Source organism: Heteronotia binoei, chromosome 1 (assembly GCF_032191835.1).
Source record: "Heteronotia binoei isolate CCM8104 ecotype False Entrance Well chromosome 1, APGP_CSIRO_Hbin_v1, whole genome shotgun sequence".
Classification (NCBI taxonomy): Eukaryota; Metazoa; Chordata; class Lepidosauria; order Squamata; family Gekkonidae; genus Heteronotia; species Heteronotia binoei.
Window position 1 is genome coordinate 259,789,069 of NC_083223.1, and position 16,838 is coordinate 259,805,906.

Here is a 16,838-nt window from a genome sequence, read left to right on the forward strand (position 1 = left end):
TAAGTCAAGATGGGTAGCTGTGTTAATCTGTAGCAGCGGAATTGTAGCTCTTTGAAGACTAACAATATTTGTGACAGGGGGTGAACTTTTGTGAGTCACTACTAAGACGAGAGCTCCTACCCCGCCACAAACGTTGTTAGTACTCTTTAAGGTCCTACTGGACTCTTAGCCAATACTCCCTCTAAGCTGTGGAGTCTTGTGAGCAAAAAGCCTACTTTGGGAGCTACTGGCATGAAAGTTATGAGCTACTGCATAAATTGGTTTGCTCTGGGGCCATTTTTCCTGAGCTAAGACAAAAATGTATGAGCCAGAGGCTAAAAAACTGTGAGCTAGCTCACACTAACTCAACTTAGAGGGAACACTGCTCTTGACTCAGTATTAATTGAGCCTCAGCAAGGACTTAGTAACATGATCAGAATGCACCCACTTTAAAACTCCTGTCCTTGGCTTTTATGGCCTCTTTTTTCTCTTTTTATTTCAAGCGCCTGGGGGGGGGGGTGGTTTGAAAAAAAGAGGTGAGAGGAAGGTGGCTGGATCAACTCTTTGAAAGAAAGAGAAGACATTGGCAGGTGTAAATATTGAAATAACGGATCTCAAAGGGCAGCTTTGATTCCCCAGCTGTTATAGATGCTTAAAGAAGCCTGTCACCATCCTATTATTTTGACACAAATTGGATTACTTGCTGTGCCAGAAAAATGTCTTTTGAAGTGTGTGAGGATGGCTGAGGCACTAATAATCCCCTTGTCGTTGAGGCCTAGTTCTCACAGGGGTATCCAGGTTGCGTTGCTTTAAAGCGTGGTTGGTGGGACCCTACTTTCAAGCCCAGTTACCCAAAGTAACTTTTTTGGCCTGGAGAAATCTTGGGTTTCTATTATTTTATTTATTTATTTATTTTAGGCCATTTATAGTCCGCCCTTTCCCAAAAAAATGGGCTCAGGGTGGATGACAACATTCTAAAAACAGTATAAATCAACAGTTAAAAACCAAATCAAGCAATACAATTTAATAAATCATAAGAACGTATAAATGGCAGCTCAGTTGGGCACGTATAATATATACTAAGAGTCTATAACAGTAAATAAATTCAGTGTTACAGCAGAGATGGATCGCAACAAAGGGCCAGCCGATGGAATAGGATGCCTGCTACCTCAACCAAAGGCATTCTGTTCTGTTGCAGGACATGTTTTTAAAGGCTGGCTGGCTCCCACATCTCGTTGCAAATTTTCTCCCCCAATTTGGATCTCTTAATAACCACATTTGTTTCTGTCTTCTTTCTCCCACCCTTTTGTTTCCTGTTCAGCGTTTCTGAAAGGGCTGAACGCTAAGCAGAGGCGAGACCATTATTTCACCAAGGATTTCATTAAACTGAAGCAAATCCCCTCATGGAAAGAAATGGCAAAAAGTGAGTCTCTTGAAAACTCCCCCCCCCCCCGTTGTATATTTCTGAGGGAAACTCAAGGCTGGGATTGTGTGTGTGTCTGCGTGAAGGTTGAGAAATGAGGGTATTGTGAAGTTGTGTGAGTGGGTATGTATATATAGCTAGTGTGAGGTAGGGGCAGGTGTTGGAGGGCCTGGGAGAATTAGGTCAAAGTCCTCACTCACTTTCTCTCAGCCTAACTTACCTCACAAAGGCAATGGCAAAACCTCTTGCCTTGAAAACCCTGTGAGAGGTCACCATAAGCTGAGATTTGACACCACTTCATTATTATCAATTTACCTCACAGAGTTCTGAAAACAATAGGATGAGGAAGAACCATACTGCCTTGAGCTTCTTGAAGGATGAATACTCCACCCTGTATTTATAAAATGGATAAATGTCACAATCCATGCTTCTGACTGGGGGTGGCCAAACTGTGGCTTGGGAACCACATGTGGCTCTTTCATACATATTGTGTGGCTCTCAAAGCCCCCATTCCCCCACTGGCCTGCTTGGAGAAGGCATTTGTCTCTTTTTAAATCACTTCTCCAAGCCAAGCCAGCTACATTTGAAGTTAAAGTTGCTTTCTTTCCACCTCTCCTTCTTTCCCCCCTTCCCCTCCTCCCCTCCCCTCTGACGTTTATGTCTTGCAGCTCTCAAACATCTGACGTTTATTCTATGTGGTTCTATGTTAAGCAAATTTGGCCACCGCTGGATTATTTTACCATTATTTTCAAATTTCTGATGGTTCTCCATCTATCAACACCAGCAAGGCACTTCCAGATAAGGATGGATAGTCAGAAGCAGGGATGACCAAACTTGCTTAACATAAGAGCCATATAGAATAAATGTCACATGTTTGAGAGCCTCAAGGTGGGAAGGCAGGCAGGCAAATAGATGGGGGGCAGGGAGGGAGGGAAAGGTGGAAAGAAAGCAACTTTAACTTTAAATGCCTTCTCCAGGCTGCTAACTGGTTTGGCTTGGAGAAGTTAATTAAAGAGAGAAATGCTGTCTCCAAGCTGGCCGATGGTGTAGTGGGGTCTTTGAGAGACACACAATATGTGTGAAAGAGCCACATGTGGCTCCCGTGCCACAGTTTGGCTTCCTCTGAACTAGAGCATGTTGGGAGGAGATGGGATCACTTGGCCATTCTTCTGGAAGGGAGATGGGAGGTTGCAAACACACTGGTCCATCCAGGTACTGAAATAGGCGACCTCTCTACCATTTTTTCCCTCCCAGGTGCCCGGGTTAAGCCCCCAGAAGAGGCTGTCTACCCAAAAGACAATCACCTAAACGAGAAGATCTCGCTCTTCCGTGGCGATATCACCAAATTGGAGGTGGATGCAATTGTCAACGCTGGTGAGTGAATTTGGCTTGCCCTGTTGTTCATGTCCGGAATTTCTTTTGGCTTCCAGGATGGGGGGAGGGGTTTTGTCCAGGCCATGGCTTGTGCCTGCTTGGGAACCTTGAGGGCGGGATTCCTAAGGCTGGCAATAGCAGAGCGGTCAAATAGGTAATCTCTCCTCTCTTGCCCAGGTTTTTGCGGTGCAGTTTTATTTAACAGCAGTGAGGAAGAACCAAATGTTTGTTTGCGTCTGTCGAACTCCCTTCAAATCAATTGTCCGGCTCCAGCTGTAGTAATGGCGTTTGTCCCGCAGAACATCATTTTAGTCTAGAGAGAAATAATAGTACGTTTGGATTTTTTTTGCAAATAGAGTTGCTGGTCATAGTGTGGTCATCTTTTGCAAGGATTTTTTTGTTTGTTTCACTGGCATTCCCGCCTGGCCTGTGTTCGAATTGCCGTCCTTTCGTTTCTGCGTGTGTATTTTACTTTTGGGTTTAACTGGTTTTACGATCGGCTTGTGCAGCACTCTGTTTGAAAGTATTTGCCACCGTGGTGGCTCTGATGGGGCCTAAAGGCGGGATATAAAATTGGCAAGTAGATAAAAATACGCTCAGCCTACATTGGCTTTGGATTTGTGCATTTCTGTATTGTTACCCCACCCTGCCCCCACAAAACCTGTTGCACCAAATGTGACAGTGGGAGAAAAGAAATCCGTGAGTATGCTCTTGAAAGAGATGCCTTTCTCAACTGTTTTCAACTCGCTCAAATAATTTGTTCTGTTTGACAGTTACCATTCACAATGCTTAACACTGATCCTTTTTTTTAAAGGATCGGTGATTCATGTTGATTACAAAAAGATGTGGGATGGGGAGGTATTGGGATGTACCTGTGACTCCATTCAGATGGAAGAGCTTTCTGCTGGTGCAAGATGTATGTGGATACAACCCATTTCATCTCCGGGCTGGCATTGACCTAGTGAGGCTGAATGTCCTCTAAAGAAAGGATTAGTTAGGCTTAAGTAAAGTCTTTGTAAACTGGATTATAAACATCTGGACTGGTTGGAGGGATGGAGTTATATAACAGGCAAGAAACAAAATTTGGGGACCGTTGTGGTAACAAGCCACACACATCGCTTTGTTCAAGTGAACAGTGTTCTCCTAGGGGTTGAGCTCTCCCAGACTGGCTAGTTCCTGTGAGGTTAAGCTCAGGCAGATTGGCTAGTTCCTGCGATGTTGCGAACCCACCTTCCCAGTCTCTAAAAACCAGGAGGGAAAGAAGTTGCTACAAGGCTAATAACAGAATCAGTGTTCAGATCATTTATAAGAATGTCTTAGCAAAAGAATATTTTAGCAATACATTTGACAAATAGGGTGGCAGAAGTTGGGTTTATCCCGCAGCAAATTCTACTTTGCCAGACTCTTTGCGCACATCCTTAACCAAGGGACATCTGGAGGGCTTCATGTGTACTCATGGAGTATACCTAGGTTTCTCCAACAAGATAAATAGCACCCTCTAGAGCCATTTCAGCTTGAGAAAACCATGCTGGGGGAACATCATTCCCCTCTCCCTGTATGCGGTGGCCCCAGTTGGGCCATGTGAGTTTGGCAGCTGAGTTCCTAGAATGGAACCTGTGGCACACAGTGGATGGTGTGCATCTCTGGAGGTCCTGGGGAAAGGAGTAATTCAGCCAGCTGTTACAGCATCATAAGAACATAAGAGAAGCCATGTTGGATCAGGCCAACGGCCCATCCAGTTCAACACTGTGTCACACAGTGGCAAAAAATTTTATATATACACACACACTGTGGCTAATAACCACTGATGGACCTGTGCTCCATATTTTTATCTAACTCCCTCTTGAAGGTGGCTATGCTTGTGGCCGCCACCACCTCCTGTGGCAGTGAATTCCACATGTTAATCACCCTTTGGGTGAAGAAGTACTTCCTTTTATCCGTTTTAACCTGTCTGCTCAGCAATTTCATCAAATGCCCATGAGTTCTTGTATTGTGAGAAAGGGAGAAAAGTACTTCTTTCTCTATTTTCTCCATCCCATGCATTATTTTGTAAACCTCTATACACACTAGGCTTCCCAATCTCCAGGTCCCAGTGGGAGATCCCCCGGTTTTACAGGCTTTCCCCGTCCCCAGCCAACTGGCCGGCGGGGGGAAGCCCTGCCCCCACAACCACCATGTATCTCTAGAGCTCCGGCAGGTTTAGAAACCTGCAAAAAGGTCCCATTTTAAAATGTGTGTGTGTGTGTTTCTGTTGTTTGTGTGCCTTTAAAGTTGAGCAGGAAGCAGGTAGCACCACCAGATTTGCAGCATAGCATCTGATGCCTTTCCTCAAAACACTCTCCAAGTTTCAAAAGAATTGGATGAGGGGAGCCAATTCTATGAGCCCCCCAAAAGGTGCCCCTATCCTTCATTATTTCTAAGGGAGGGAAGGCATTGAAAAAGTGTGCAGTCCCTTTCAGTGTGATGGGCAGAACTCCTTTTGGAGTTCAATTGTACTTGTTCCAACCTTGCTCATGGCTCCACCTCCAATGTCTCCTGGCTCCACCCCTAAAGTCCCTAGATATTTCTTGAATTGGATTTGGCAATCCTAAATTTGCAAAGCATAGATGTTATTCCCCACAATATACACTAGAGGGCACCAGAGCCTTATAGTTTCAGGATCTGTCAGACTAATTCTGTTCCCTCAATAAATCACGCTGTTTATTAGTGGAATAAAAGTCTTTGCTAACAAGAGGTTTTGTTGGCGCTTCATAAATCCTGCCTCTGTGCATCATGAAGCCCATATGTGCTTAATTCATATGTAAAGTCGCAAGTGGGACTATAATATGTGTCCATTAAATTCTAGGAGACCCGATAATTATCATTAGCTGCAAGTAATTACCTGTGCGGATCGAGGCCAGGAGCTGTTAGCTGCTGTTGCTTTAGTGCCAAGCGTGGTGGGTGGTGAGATCATGCACCTCCAGGACAGCACTGTGCAGGTGGTGGGGGGGGCGGAAACGGAGCCTTCTTTCCTATTAACCTTGATTTCCTGCTGAGATCGAGAGTGCCTGAACTCTGGCCAGATATCATTATGGTGTTAATGCCAGGAACAGGCAGCCAGGCCATGGCAAAGAAAGCGGCTAGACCCTAGCAGGACAGGACGGGGCGCTGTAATATGTTCCTAGGCACCTACTGCTGCAGGAAGTGAGGGGATTGGATAAACATATGGAGCAGAGGTCCATCAGTATTGTTGGAACTCTCTGTCTGGGGCAGTGATGCTCTGTATTCTTGTGCTTGGGGGGCAACAGTGGGAGGGCTTCTAGTGTCCTGGCCCCGCTAGTGGACCCCCCCGATGGCACCTGGGTTATTTGGCCACTGTGTGACACAGAATGTTGGACTGGATGAGCCATTGGCCTGATCCAACAGGGCTTCTCTTATGTTCTTATGTTCTCTATCTACCTCCAGAAAGTCTCCAAACAAATAGGCCTAAAGAGAAGGTGGCTACCTGGGCTTGCATTTAAGACTTACTGAACTGCCTGTTCTAGCTATTTGGGCAATGGACTTAGCTGCTGCAATGACACCTTCAGCAAGCTCCTGTTTAGGACATGATGACCACTCTAGGAACTAGAACTTGTCTGCCCATACTTCTCAAGACCTTGATTTAGCAGCTTCTCTGGTGCCCGGACTAGCTGCTGAAAGAGCAAGTGAGCAGCAACCTCTCCCACTGGTCATCTGTGAGTGTTTCTGCCATGGGACTGTGTGTATGCCTGTATTTAAAATAAAAATATCTTTGAGTGTAGAAAATGAGTCCATCAGGGAGAGGGCTTGGCTACAAACTCTGCTGTGCCATTTTTCTACATGCTCTCTCTCTCTCTCTCGGCTTGGCTTCGCGAACGAAGATTTAAGAAGGGTGCAATAGTCCACGTTTGCTGCAGGCTCGCTGGTGGCTGACAAGACCAATGTGGGACAGGCAGGTCCGGCCACAGCGGCTGCAGGGTGTGGGTTGTGTGTGTGGATATGCCCTTCAGGCCTGCGCAGAGGAATTTTTTAGGTGAAGCGCAGTGTGCGCGGTACTGGCTCCACCCTTTCACCTGGGGGTCATCTGCCATGGCCCAGTAAGCCGGGACGCCGGCAGTGAGTCCTCCAGGTGGTAGGTGTTACATTAACGAGCTCTATCTGCCCGGGTTTGATGTTAGAGTTTTCCTTCTCTTAGGCTGACGAAGTTGGTGGGCCCAGCCTGCCCATCCGGTTATACCGCCGGACAATTCGGTCGCACCATGACGTAGCAAACTCTGTGAAAACGGGGGGGACCAGCGAGAAGGTGTTGCTACGGATGCAGTAATGCAGGAGAGGCCATTGCAGTGACCATCTGCCAGGCATAGCCAGACAGTGACCACGCGGCATTCACTACACCGGGAGAGGAGAGGCTATGTATTGCGCATGCACTTTCCCTGGGGGGGTAGGATTCCCAGAGGGAGCCCACCCCCCACCACCCCCCCTTTCTACATGCAGGGGTTTGTATTTCTACTGGAGTAACATTCCAGTTCTAATCAGCAGACTTCTACCCCTCTGAATTCTGTAGCTCTCTATAGGAGTGGGATATGAGGAAGCAGTGCAGAACCTGGAAGGCAAGCAGGGGTTGTTTTGTAGAAAAATAGGTGGTGGAGCTCATCCAGGGATTGTTATGCAGCTGCACCTACTATTCAATGGACAGGAAGGTGGAACTTTCAGAAGGAGGAGGTGGAACTCTCAGAAAGGTTCAGGAGCTGTGCTCCTGTGAGCTCCCACTGAATCCGAGGACTGAAGGCAAGTAACAAGAAGCCCCAGATCCATTATTGCGAGTCTGTGAGGTTCAAATTTTTATTTAGAAGAAGAATGCTGATTTATACCCCGCCCTTCTCTCTGAATCAGAGAATTAGAGCAGCTTACAATCTCCTATATCTTCTCCCCTCCACAACAGACACCCTGAGAGGTAGGTGGGGCTGAGAGGGTTCTCACAGCAGCTTTCCTTTCAAGGACAACTCCTGCGATAACTGTGGCCAACCCAAGGCCATTCCAGCAGCTGCAAGTGGAGGAGTGGGGAATCAAAGCCAGTTCTCCCAGATAAGAGTCCGCACACTTAACTACTACACCCAACTGGCTTTTCATTTATTTATGTTATTTATCAACCACCTTTCTCATGGGTACTCAAAGTGGAGGTAGGTGGAGCTGCGAGAGCTCTCTCGAGACCTGCTCTTGAGAAAACATCTCTGAGAGGACTTGTGACTGACCCAAGGTCACCCAGCAGGCTGCATGTGGAGGAATAGGGAATCAAACCTGGTTCTCCCAGATTAGAGTCTGCACTCTTAACTGCTATAGCAAACTGGCTTTTTGGTAGCGTGTGATGTCTTCAGCCCACTTTGGTCACGGCGCTGACCATGGTGCCATCTGATGGTAGGGCCATGTTAGACTCTGCCTGGCTGTTTATTATGGACAGCCCCCCTCTGCCCTGCAAATCCCTCTGCTGCAGATCAGGGACTGGGGCGAGAGAAGTGTTGAGCTGTGGTCTCTGGGAGCAGAGTCATTACACCCTTTGGCCCCTTTTCATCCTCGCCTTGCTGGTGCTGCTGCTCCTTCGGGTCTTCCCCAAGGTTGAGTTTTAGCTCTTAGAACAGCTTGGCCCGATCCTCCCTGGGGGCAAATGACTATCAGTGAGTTCTGCTATCCTTGCAAGGGGAGTAAATGTTCATTCGTGTTTCTTACAGGACAGGGATAGCCTTGCCATAGTTATCTATGTGTAAGTAACATCCAGATTACCAGGGCTTTTTTTGTAGCAGGAACTCCTTTGCATATCAGGCCACACACCCCTGATGTAGCCAATCCTCTAAGAGCTTACAGGGCTCTTCGTACAGGGCCTACTGTAAGCTCTTGGAGGATTGGCTACAACAGGGGTGTGTAGCCTAATATGCAAAGGAGTTCCTGCTACAAAAAAAAGCCTTGCAGATTACCTTTTAGGTTTCCTACTTGTAAGATGCCTTGAGGGCTCCTTGTAAAGCCGGAAGATTCGGTAGGGAAAGGGGAGGGGCCATGGCTTAGTGGAAGAACATCTGCTTGGCATGCAGAAAGTCCCAGGTTCAATCCCTGGCATCCACAATTAAAAGGGTCATGTAGTAGGTGATTAGTTGACCTGGATAGGCCAGGCTAGCCTGATCTCAAAACCTAAGCAGGCTCGGCCCTGGTCACTATTTGGATGGGAGACCCCAAGGAAATGCAGGGTTGCTGTGTAGAGGCAGGTGATGGCAAACCACCTCTGATCGTCTTTTGCCTGGAAAACCCTCTGGGGTTGCCATAATTCAGCAGCAACTTGTCAGGTAAGGAGAAAAAGTAAGTGACTGGAAAGACTTCCAGTCTGAAACCCTGGAGAGCTTCTGCCAGTCCGAGTAGACAATACTGACCTTGATGAAGAAGAAGATGAAGATATTGGATTTATATCCCGCCCTCCACTCGGAGTCTCAGAGCAGTCACAATCTCCTTTATCTTCCTCCCCCGCAACAGACACCCTGTGAGGTCGGTGGGGCTGAGAGAGCTCTCCCAGAAGCTGCCCTTTCAAGGACAGTTCTGCGATAGCAATGGCTGACCCAAGGCCATTCCAGCAGCTGCAAGTGGAGGAGTGGGGAATCAAACCCGGTCTCCCAGATAAGAGTCCACACACTTAACCACGACACCAAACTGGCTGTCATGATGATGGTCTGATTCAGTGTAAGGCAGCTTCATGATAAATAACTGAGCTAAAATTTGCTTCTTGACTCAGGCACTTCCGGGCCTAGCTATCCTTTCTCTTTCTTTGGGGAAGATTCCCCATATTTGCCTTTTTCAGCAATAATCCCTGACCAGTTTCCCTTGAAAGCCATCGATCGTTTTTTCTTGGGGTCACCTGGCAGCGGTTCCAACCTTTGTGCTGCCCATTGGTGATTTTTTTTGGGGGGGGGGGAGAGAAGCCTCGATGGTGCCCCGTTTTTGTTTGAAGTGAAAAAACCTGCAGACCTCCAGCCGGCAGAAAGATCAGAGCGAAGCCATCCGACGCTTCTTCTCCCCAGCTGGGTGTTTTATGGCGAGATGAATGGATCTAGCTGCTGTGTATCCCTCTGTATTATGAATCGTCGCCTTATAACGACAATAGTTATGGGACCGCGAAGTGCAGGAGACAAAGCTCTAGGCAGATATTACGATGCCGAACTGTCAGCGTAAATCGCTTTGCCTGTCACTTTGGCGATCCAATTGCTCGTGGATGTTCGCCGCCGCTTGGGAAGTGAAAGAAAGGAGGTGGGAGCTGAGCCAGCGTTTGTGGCTCAGGAAGCTGCTTTTGTGGTAAAGTCTGTTCTGATGTGCATCTAGAAATGGGCGTGGTGGTGTCCTCCCCCGATGCTGTTCTAATGGTCCAATTGGACTTCATGGATGTTTTCTGATAACAGCAGTGCTTTTGCCCAGGCAAAGAAAACTTCCCCTGAGGCAAAGAAGGGAAGAAAGAGACCATAGATTTATACCCCATCCTTCTCTCTGAATCAGAGTCCCAGAGCAGCTTACAATCTCCTTTGTGTTCTTCCCCCACAACAGACATCCTGTGAGGTGGGTGGGGCTGAGAGAACTCTCCCAGAAGCTGCCCTTTCAAGGCCAACTCCTGCGAGAGCTATGGCTGACCCAAGGCCATTCCAGCAGCTGCAAGTGGTGGAGTGGAGAATCAAAATGGTTCTCCCAGATAAGAAGAAATCGGATTTATATCCCGCCCTATACTCTGAGTCTCAGAGTGGTCACAATCTCCTATACCTCCCCCCCCCCACAACAGACACCCTGTGAGGTAGGTGGGGCTGAGAGAGCTCTTACAGCAGCTGCCCTTTCAAGAAAACTCCTATGAGAGCTAAGGCTGACCCAAGGCCATTCCAGCAGCTTCTAGTGGAGGATCGAGGAATCGACTGCACACTTAACCACTACACCAAACTGACTCTTCGCACTTTAACCACTATACTGAGACTGGGTTGAAGCGCCTCCGTTAGTGGGACAGATCTGTGGTAGCCAACCACTTGTGTAAAAAACAAGAAGTTAAATGTGAAATAAGAGGGGATTGGATTATATCCTGCCCTTCACTTGGAGTCTCTCTTCTTTCTCCCTCCACAACACATCCTGTGAGGTAGGTGAGGCTGAGAGAACTCTGAGAGAACTGCTCTTTAGAGAACAGCTCCGAGAGATCTGTGGCTGACCCAAGGTCACCTAGCAGCTGCATGTGGAGGAATGGGGAATCAAACCTGGTTCTCCAAGATAAGAGTCCATGGACTTAACCACAACACCAAACTGTTAGCGCACTTAACCACTTAACCATGGGAGGTAAGCTGGAGGTCAGAAGTCTGGCTTTAAATAAGTCGCTTTAAGGGAATATTAGGACCAACTCAATTTTTCCCTTTACTGGGTGGACAGGACTCTGCCTACAGCTTATTTTCACAAAAGTGATTCCCGTCCAGGTGGTATGCTCTGTCCCGAGGCTCACTCTTTCCTCCCTGCTTCCCTGGGGCCTCACAGCAATTTTAAATAGCCAAATTCTTCTCTTAAATAATGTCAGCGCCCTTGGGTTGGATCTGTGGATGTTGTAACATCTAGTTTGACCCACGGGCAGGAAGCAGAGGAAGAGGTCTAGAGAAGGGGTGGCTCTTTCACACATACTGTGTGGCTCTCAAAGCCCCCAGCACCCCATTGGCCAGCTTGGAGAAGGCACTTCTCTTTAAATCACTTCGCCAAGCCATTTAAAGTTAGAGTTGCTTTCTTTCCACCTCTACCTCCCTTTCTACCTCCCCCCTCCACCCATTTATTTCCTTCCTTCCTTCCTTGGGGCTCTCAGACACCCAATGCTAATGACTTGCAACTCTCAAACATCTGACTTTATTCTATTTGGCTCTTACATTAAGTAAGTTTGGCCACCCCTGATGTAGGTCCTTCCCTCACCCTACACGTACAATTACCCCACTGAAAATTCCTTTAATGATGGCTTTTATCTGCTGTAGAACATGCTTACTTCTTTCTAACCCCTTTGTGCACCTTTCCCTTCCCTTCCCTTCCCTTCCCTTCCCTTCCCTTCCCTTCCCTTCCCTTCCCTTCCCTTCCCTTCCCTTCCCTTCCCTTCCCTTCCCTTCCCTTCCCTCCCCTTCCCTCCCCTCCCCTCCCAGTAATGCTACCAAAACTGATCAAAGTTAAATCTTTTCTATTTTATTCCAAGAAAGGGCGAGGAAAGGTGTGTTTTTTGGTTTTGTTATATAATTTTTTTAAAAAAAAAAATAAAAATGCATTTAAAGATGTTTTCTTTCCGCCTCTTCCTCTCCCCTTATCTATTTCCTTATCTGGCTTAGGAAGAGTTTAATATATGAAGCTTCCCTCTACTGAGTCAGTCTGTTGGCCTGCCAAGGTCAGGATCATCTCTTATGACTGGCAGCAGCTCTCCAGGGTCTACTTTAGAAGTCTTTCAAATCGTTTCTTATCCGATCCTCTTACGGGGAGATGCTGGGGATTGAATTTGGGACCTTCTGCGTGCAAAGCAGGTGTGCTACTGCTAAGCCACGGTGTTTAAATGCAAGCATTTTGCAGTTTCCGCTTTAGTTGTTGCCTGAGGTCCAGGCATCTTTTCTCCAGACAGCCTTTCTGTTTTATGGAAATTGCTTCTTCCCAGCATGCAGAGTGAAAAATGGGAGGTAAGCTGGAGGTCAGAAGTCTGTCATTTGGAGGGAAGGGAGGGGGCACAATATACCTCCAGATGGATCCCTCTACAGTAGGAGGTGTGGAAGAAGATCCATGCCTGGTCTCTTTCTCAGAAAGTGCTGAGTGGCAGACTCAGCTCAGACTAGGGTTGCTGTGGGGGGCGGAGTAGGCTTGCCAGTTCCATATTGAGAAGCTCCTGGAGGTTTAGGGGTGGTACTTGGGGAGGATAGAATGCAATGCCATAGGTTCCACCCTCCAAAGCAGGGGTGTCAAACATGTGGCCTGTGGGCTGAATAAGGCCCCTGGAGGGCTTCTATCAGGCCCCCAAGCAACTTCTTTTCTCTCTTCCTTCCTTCTACATTACAGCTTGCTTTGCCAGGCTTGCTCAATTGAACGGGAGCTACAGAGCAAAGCCTCTATTTTCTCCATTGGCTGCGGCGCCTCCCTTGGGGAGGAGGGAGGAGGGGGGAGCTTGGTTTGCCAGGCTTTCAATCACACAGCAGAGCTACTGAGCCAAGCCTCTATTTCTTCTATTGGCTGAGGCTCCTCCCCCTCCTGGGCCCCCGGGGAAGGAAGGAACGAACCAGAGCTTCCTTGGCCCGGTTCCTTGGATCCCATGGGAGAGATATAAAGAAAGCACCTTTAAGACCAATGAGTGCTAATGTTTTAAGCATGCTTTTAAAAAGTTTTTTTTAAAAAATCGTTAATTGTGTTTGTCTGTGTCCTTTATAAAGCTTATGACGCACATGGCACGGCCTAACAAGGTCTCATTTATTTCAGATCCAGCCCTCATAACAGATGAGTTTGACACCCCTGTTCCAAAGTATCCATTTTCTCCAGGGGAACAGATCTTTGCAGTCTGGAGATGAGTTGTAATTCCAGGAAACCCCCAGGCCTCATTTAGAGGCTGGCATACTTAGGCCAGACCCCACCCAGATGGTGGGTTGTTGGAAGGTGGGAGGGGGGGGGGGGAGTCATGAGCAGTGGTGTCAAGTTTCTAGCACTCATTATTATGGCTGTGGTATGTTTGAGGGCAATGACTGCAATCCACCACATGTTAAATCTTGACAAAGGCCCTGAAGTTCTGATACTTTAAATGACATTTAGGGCCTAAATAGACATGATTGCAAACAGAAGAAGAACATAAGAGAAGCCATGTTGGATCAGGCCAATGGCCCATCCAGTCCAGCACTCTGTGTCATACAGTGGCCAAAAACCCCAGGTGCCATCAGGAGGTCCATCTGTGGGGCCACTAGAAGCCCTCCCACTGTGCCCCCCCCCCAAGCACCAAGAATACAGAGCATCACTGTCCCAGACAGAGACTTTCAGCAATACATCGTGGCTAATAGCCATTGATGGACCTCTATATGTTTATCCAATTCCCTCTTGAAGCTGTGTATGCTTGTAGCCGCCACCACCTCCTGTGGCAGTGAATTCCTTTGGGTGAAGAAGGACTTCCTTTTATCCGTTCTAACCGGACTGCTCAGCAATTTCATTGAGTGCTCACGGGTTCTCATATTGTGAGAAAGGGAGAAAAGTACTTCTTTCTCACCTTCTCTATCCCGTGCATAATCTTGTAAACCTTTATCATGTCACCCCTCAGTCGATGTTTCTCCATGCTAAAGAGCCTTTCTTCATAGGGAAAAGTGTTCCAACCCTTTGGAAGAGAATCCACAGCATTTATGCAAATGTACATCGTTTCAGTAACTACACTCCATGTGCATAGGCATTACAGCAACAGAAGGGCAAGCAAATTGTAACAAGAGCTAACAGGGTGGTGACTGGGACAGGAGGCCAAGTTGTCAGGCAAGGCACCCAGACTTCTGCCTGTCAGATAACAGACCCTTTCCCAAACAATGGCCTGCACCCAGCTAGTTGGTTGCTTATAATTAAAGGACAAGTTAGACAGGAAGGTGTCCTCATGTCCGCCACCAGGATTCTGCCTCCATGTTAAAGCCTAAAACGGGCAATCTTAAAATGCCCCCCATGGCCATTTCAGTGCTTGAAAATGAGAGTACTTGACAACAGTGCTTGACGACACGAGGGCCTCGTCTCGGTGCACTGTGGGCCGTGTCTTCCCTTTTAGGCTTCTGTGGTGGATGTGCGGGTGTCTTCGTGCCTAAATTGCCCTTTAGTTATAAGTAGGGGTCATTTTGTAGAAAGAGAGGTGCTGGAGCTCATTAGTGCGACTCATTTACATAACTCATTTGCATATGCCATACACCCTGATATCACCGGAAGGTGTGCTAAATTATGTCAGCTCAACACCTACCTTAAAATGCTTCTTGAATTATAACTGTCATAATAAAACTTTACTCTCATCATACTTTTTAATTTACTTTCTCCTCTGTGGCCAGAGTGGCATGATAAAGATTTCCATCTGTCTGCTTTATGTGTTTTGGTTATTTTCCCATTTTTTTGTGGGGGAAAATATTAGAAAGTTTGTCAAATCTTAGAGTTCAGCAAAATTCTCACATGGGGGTTTGAACAATGGAGCCCAGAAGCAAGCTTTTCCTTTTTTTTGGGGGGGGGGGGGATAAGAAAGAGACCTGAGTTCGATCCTGGCGGAAGCTGGATTCAAGTAGCCGGCTCCAGGTTGACTCAGCCTTCCATCTTTCTGGGATCGGTAAAATGAATACCCAGCTTGCTGAGGGGGAAGTGTAGATGACTGGGGAAGGCAATGGCAAACCACCTCATAAAAAGTCTGCCATGAAAACATCATGATGTGACATCACCCCAGAGTCGGAAACGACTGATACTTGCACAGAGGACTACCTTTACCTTTTTAAGAAAGAGCACAATAAAATGTAGAGGTTCCAGAGCTCCGCTTCTGTGAGCACCTGCCCAAAACGAGGCCTATAAGGAATTGGCTAGCTAGGTGTGAGCCAGTGTTTAGGAAAAGGCCTGTTACCCAAGAGGCAGCAGTCTGGGTGCCTTGCCTGACAATCCGGCCTTCTCTCTGTCACCGCTCATTTTCTCTATCAACTCTTGTTGCAATTTGCTTGGCCTTCTGTCACTGGAAAGCTTGTGAACGCAGGGCATAATTATTGAAAAGATGTATATTTGCATAAATGCTGTGGGGTTTTTTGTTTTGGCTATTTGATTACGGTCATTGAGTTTTCCTCGATGCAGATCATAAACCACTTCATCGACCCTTTCTGAACCGTCAATGTTGACCTCCGGCTCCCTAGCAGCTGTGTCTCGGCAGTATTCAGAAAGCTTTACAGACCCTCTGGACCAGAACTCCGGGTACGATTGAGTCTGGTCTTCACATGCAACAGAAGGCAGTGAGTGGGCAGGACACACCTATTGCGTTAGAATGGGCCATATCATTTTAGATTGCACATGGGTGGATACTGTTTTTGAAAACATAGATAGCATTGGGAAAAGTGCAGAAAAGGGCAACTAGAATGATTAAAGGGATGGAACACTTTCCCTATGAAGAAAGGTTAAAATGCTTGGGGTTCTTTAGCTTGGAGAAATGGCGACTGCGAGGTGACATGATAGAGGTTTACAAGATTATGCATGGGATAGAGAAGGTAGAGAAAGAAGTCCTTTTCTCCCTTTCTCACAATATAAGAATTCGTGGGCACTCAGTGAAATTGCTGAGCAGTCAGGTTAGAACAGATAAAAGGAAGTACTTCTTCACCCGAAGGGTGACTAACATGTGGAATTCACTGCCACAGGAGGTGGTGGCAGCTACAAGCATAGACAGCTTCAAGAGGGGAATGGATAAGCATATAGAGCAGAGGTCCGTCAGTGGCTATTAGCCATAGGGTGTTGTTGGAACTGTCTGTCTGGGGCAGTGATGCTCTGTATTCTTGTGCTTGAGAGGGCACAGTGGCAGGGCTTCTAGCCCCACTGGTGGACTTCTTGATGGCTCTTGGGTTTTTTGGCCACTGTGTAACACTGAGTGTTGGACTGGATGGGCCATTGGCCTTATCCAACATGGCTTCTCTTAGGTTAAAATATTCCTCCCTGCAAGCAAAAAACAGGCACGTCAGGGAGATCGTTTCAGAGGGTAGCTGTGTCGGTCTGCAGTAGGAGAGCTAGATTCAAGTCTGGTAGCACATCAGAGGCCAACAGGATTTTTGGGGTATAAGCTTTTTGAGAGACAGTGGTCCCTTCATCGGATACCAGTGGAGCTTTGACTCTCGAAAGCATAATACCCTGAAAATCTGGTCAGTTTCCAAGGTGCTACTTAGTCCTGAATCTAGCATATCAGAGAAAGTTAATTCTAACACAGCCCCACTCCCTGTTGCTGCTGTTTTTTTTAAAGGGTGATTAAAAAAAGTAATGAGATATTTGAGAAAATGGTATCCCTCAGCTTGAGGGGCTTTTTTTGTGACAGGAACTCCTTTGCATA

The 16,838-nt window shown here is 47.2% G+C and overlaps 1 protein-coding gene across 3 annotated transcripts in view; it reads left to right on the forward strand.

Moving 5' to 3' along the window:
- The window catches only part of MACROD1 (mono-ADP ribosylhydrolase 1), a 710,025-nt gene that overhangs the window by 10,226 nt on the left and 682,961 nt on the right, over nucleotides 1-16,838 (forward strand). For all 3 annotated transcript variants that reach the window (XM_060254716.1, XM_060254702.1, XM_060254709.1), the window contains exons 2-3: nucleotides 1,301-1,402; nucleotides 2,657-2,776. In XM_060254716.1, the coding sequence (XP_060110699.1) occupies nucleotides 1,301-1,402; nucleotides 2,657-2,776 (222 nt within the window). The remainder of the gene's footprint in view (nucleotides 1-1,300; nucleotides 1,403-2,656; nucleotides 2,777-16,838) is intronic.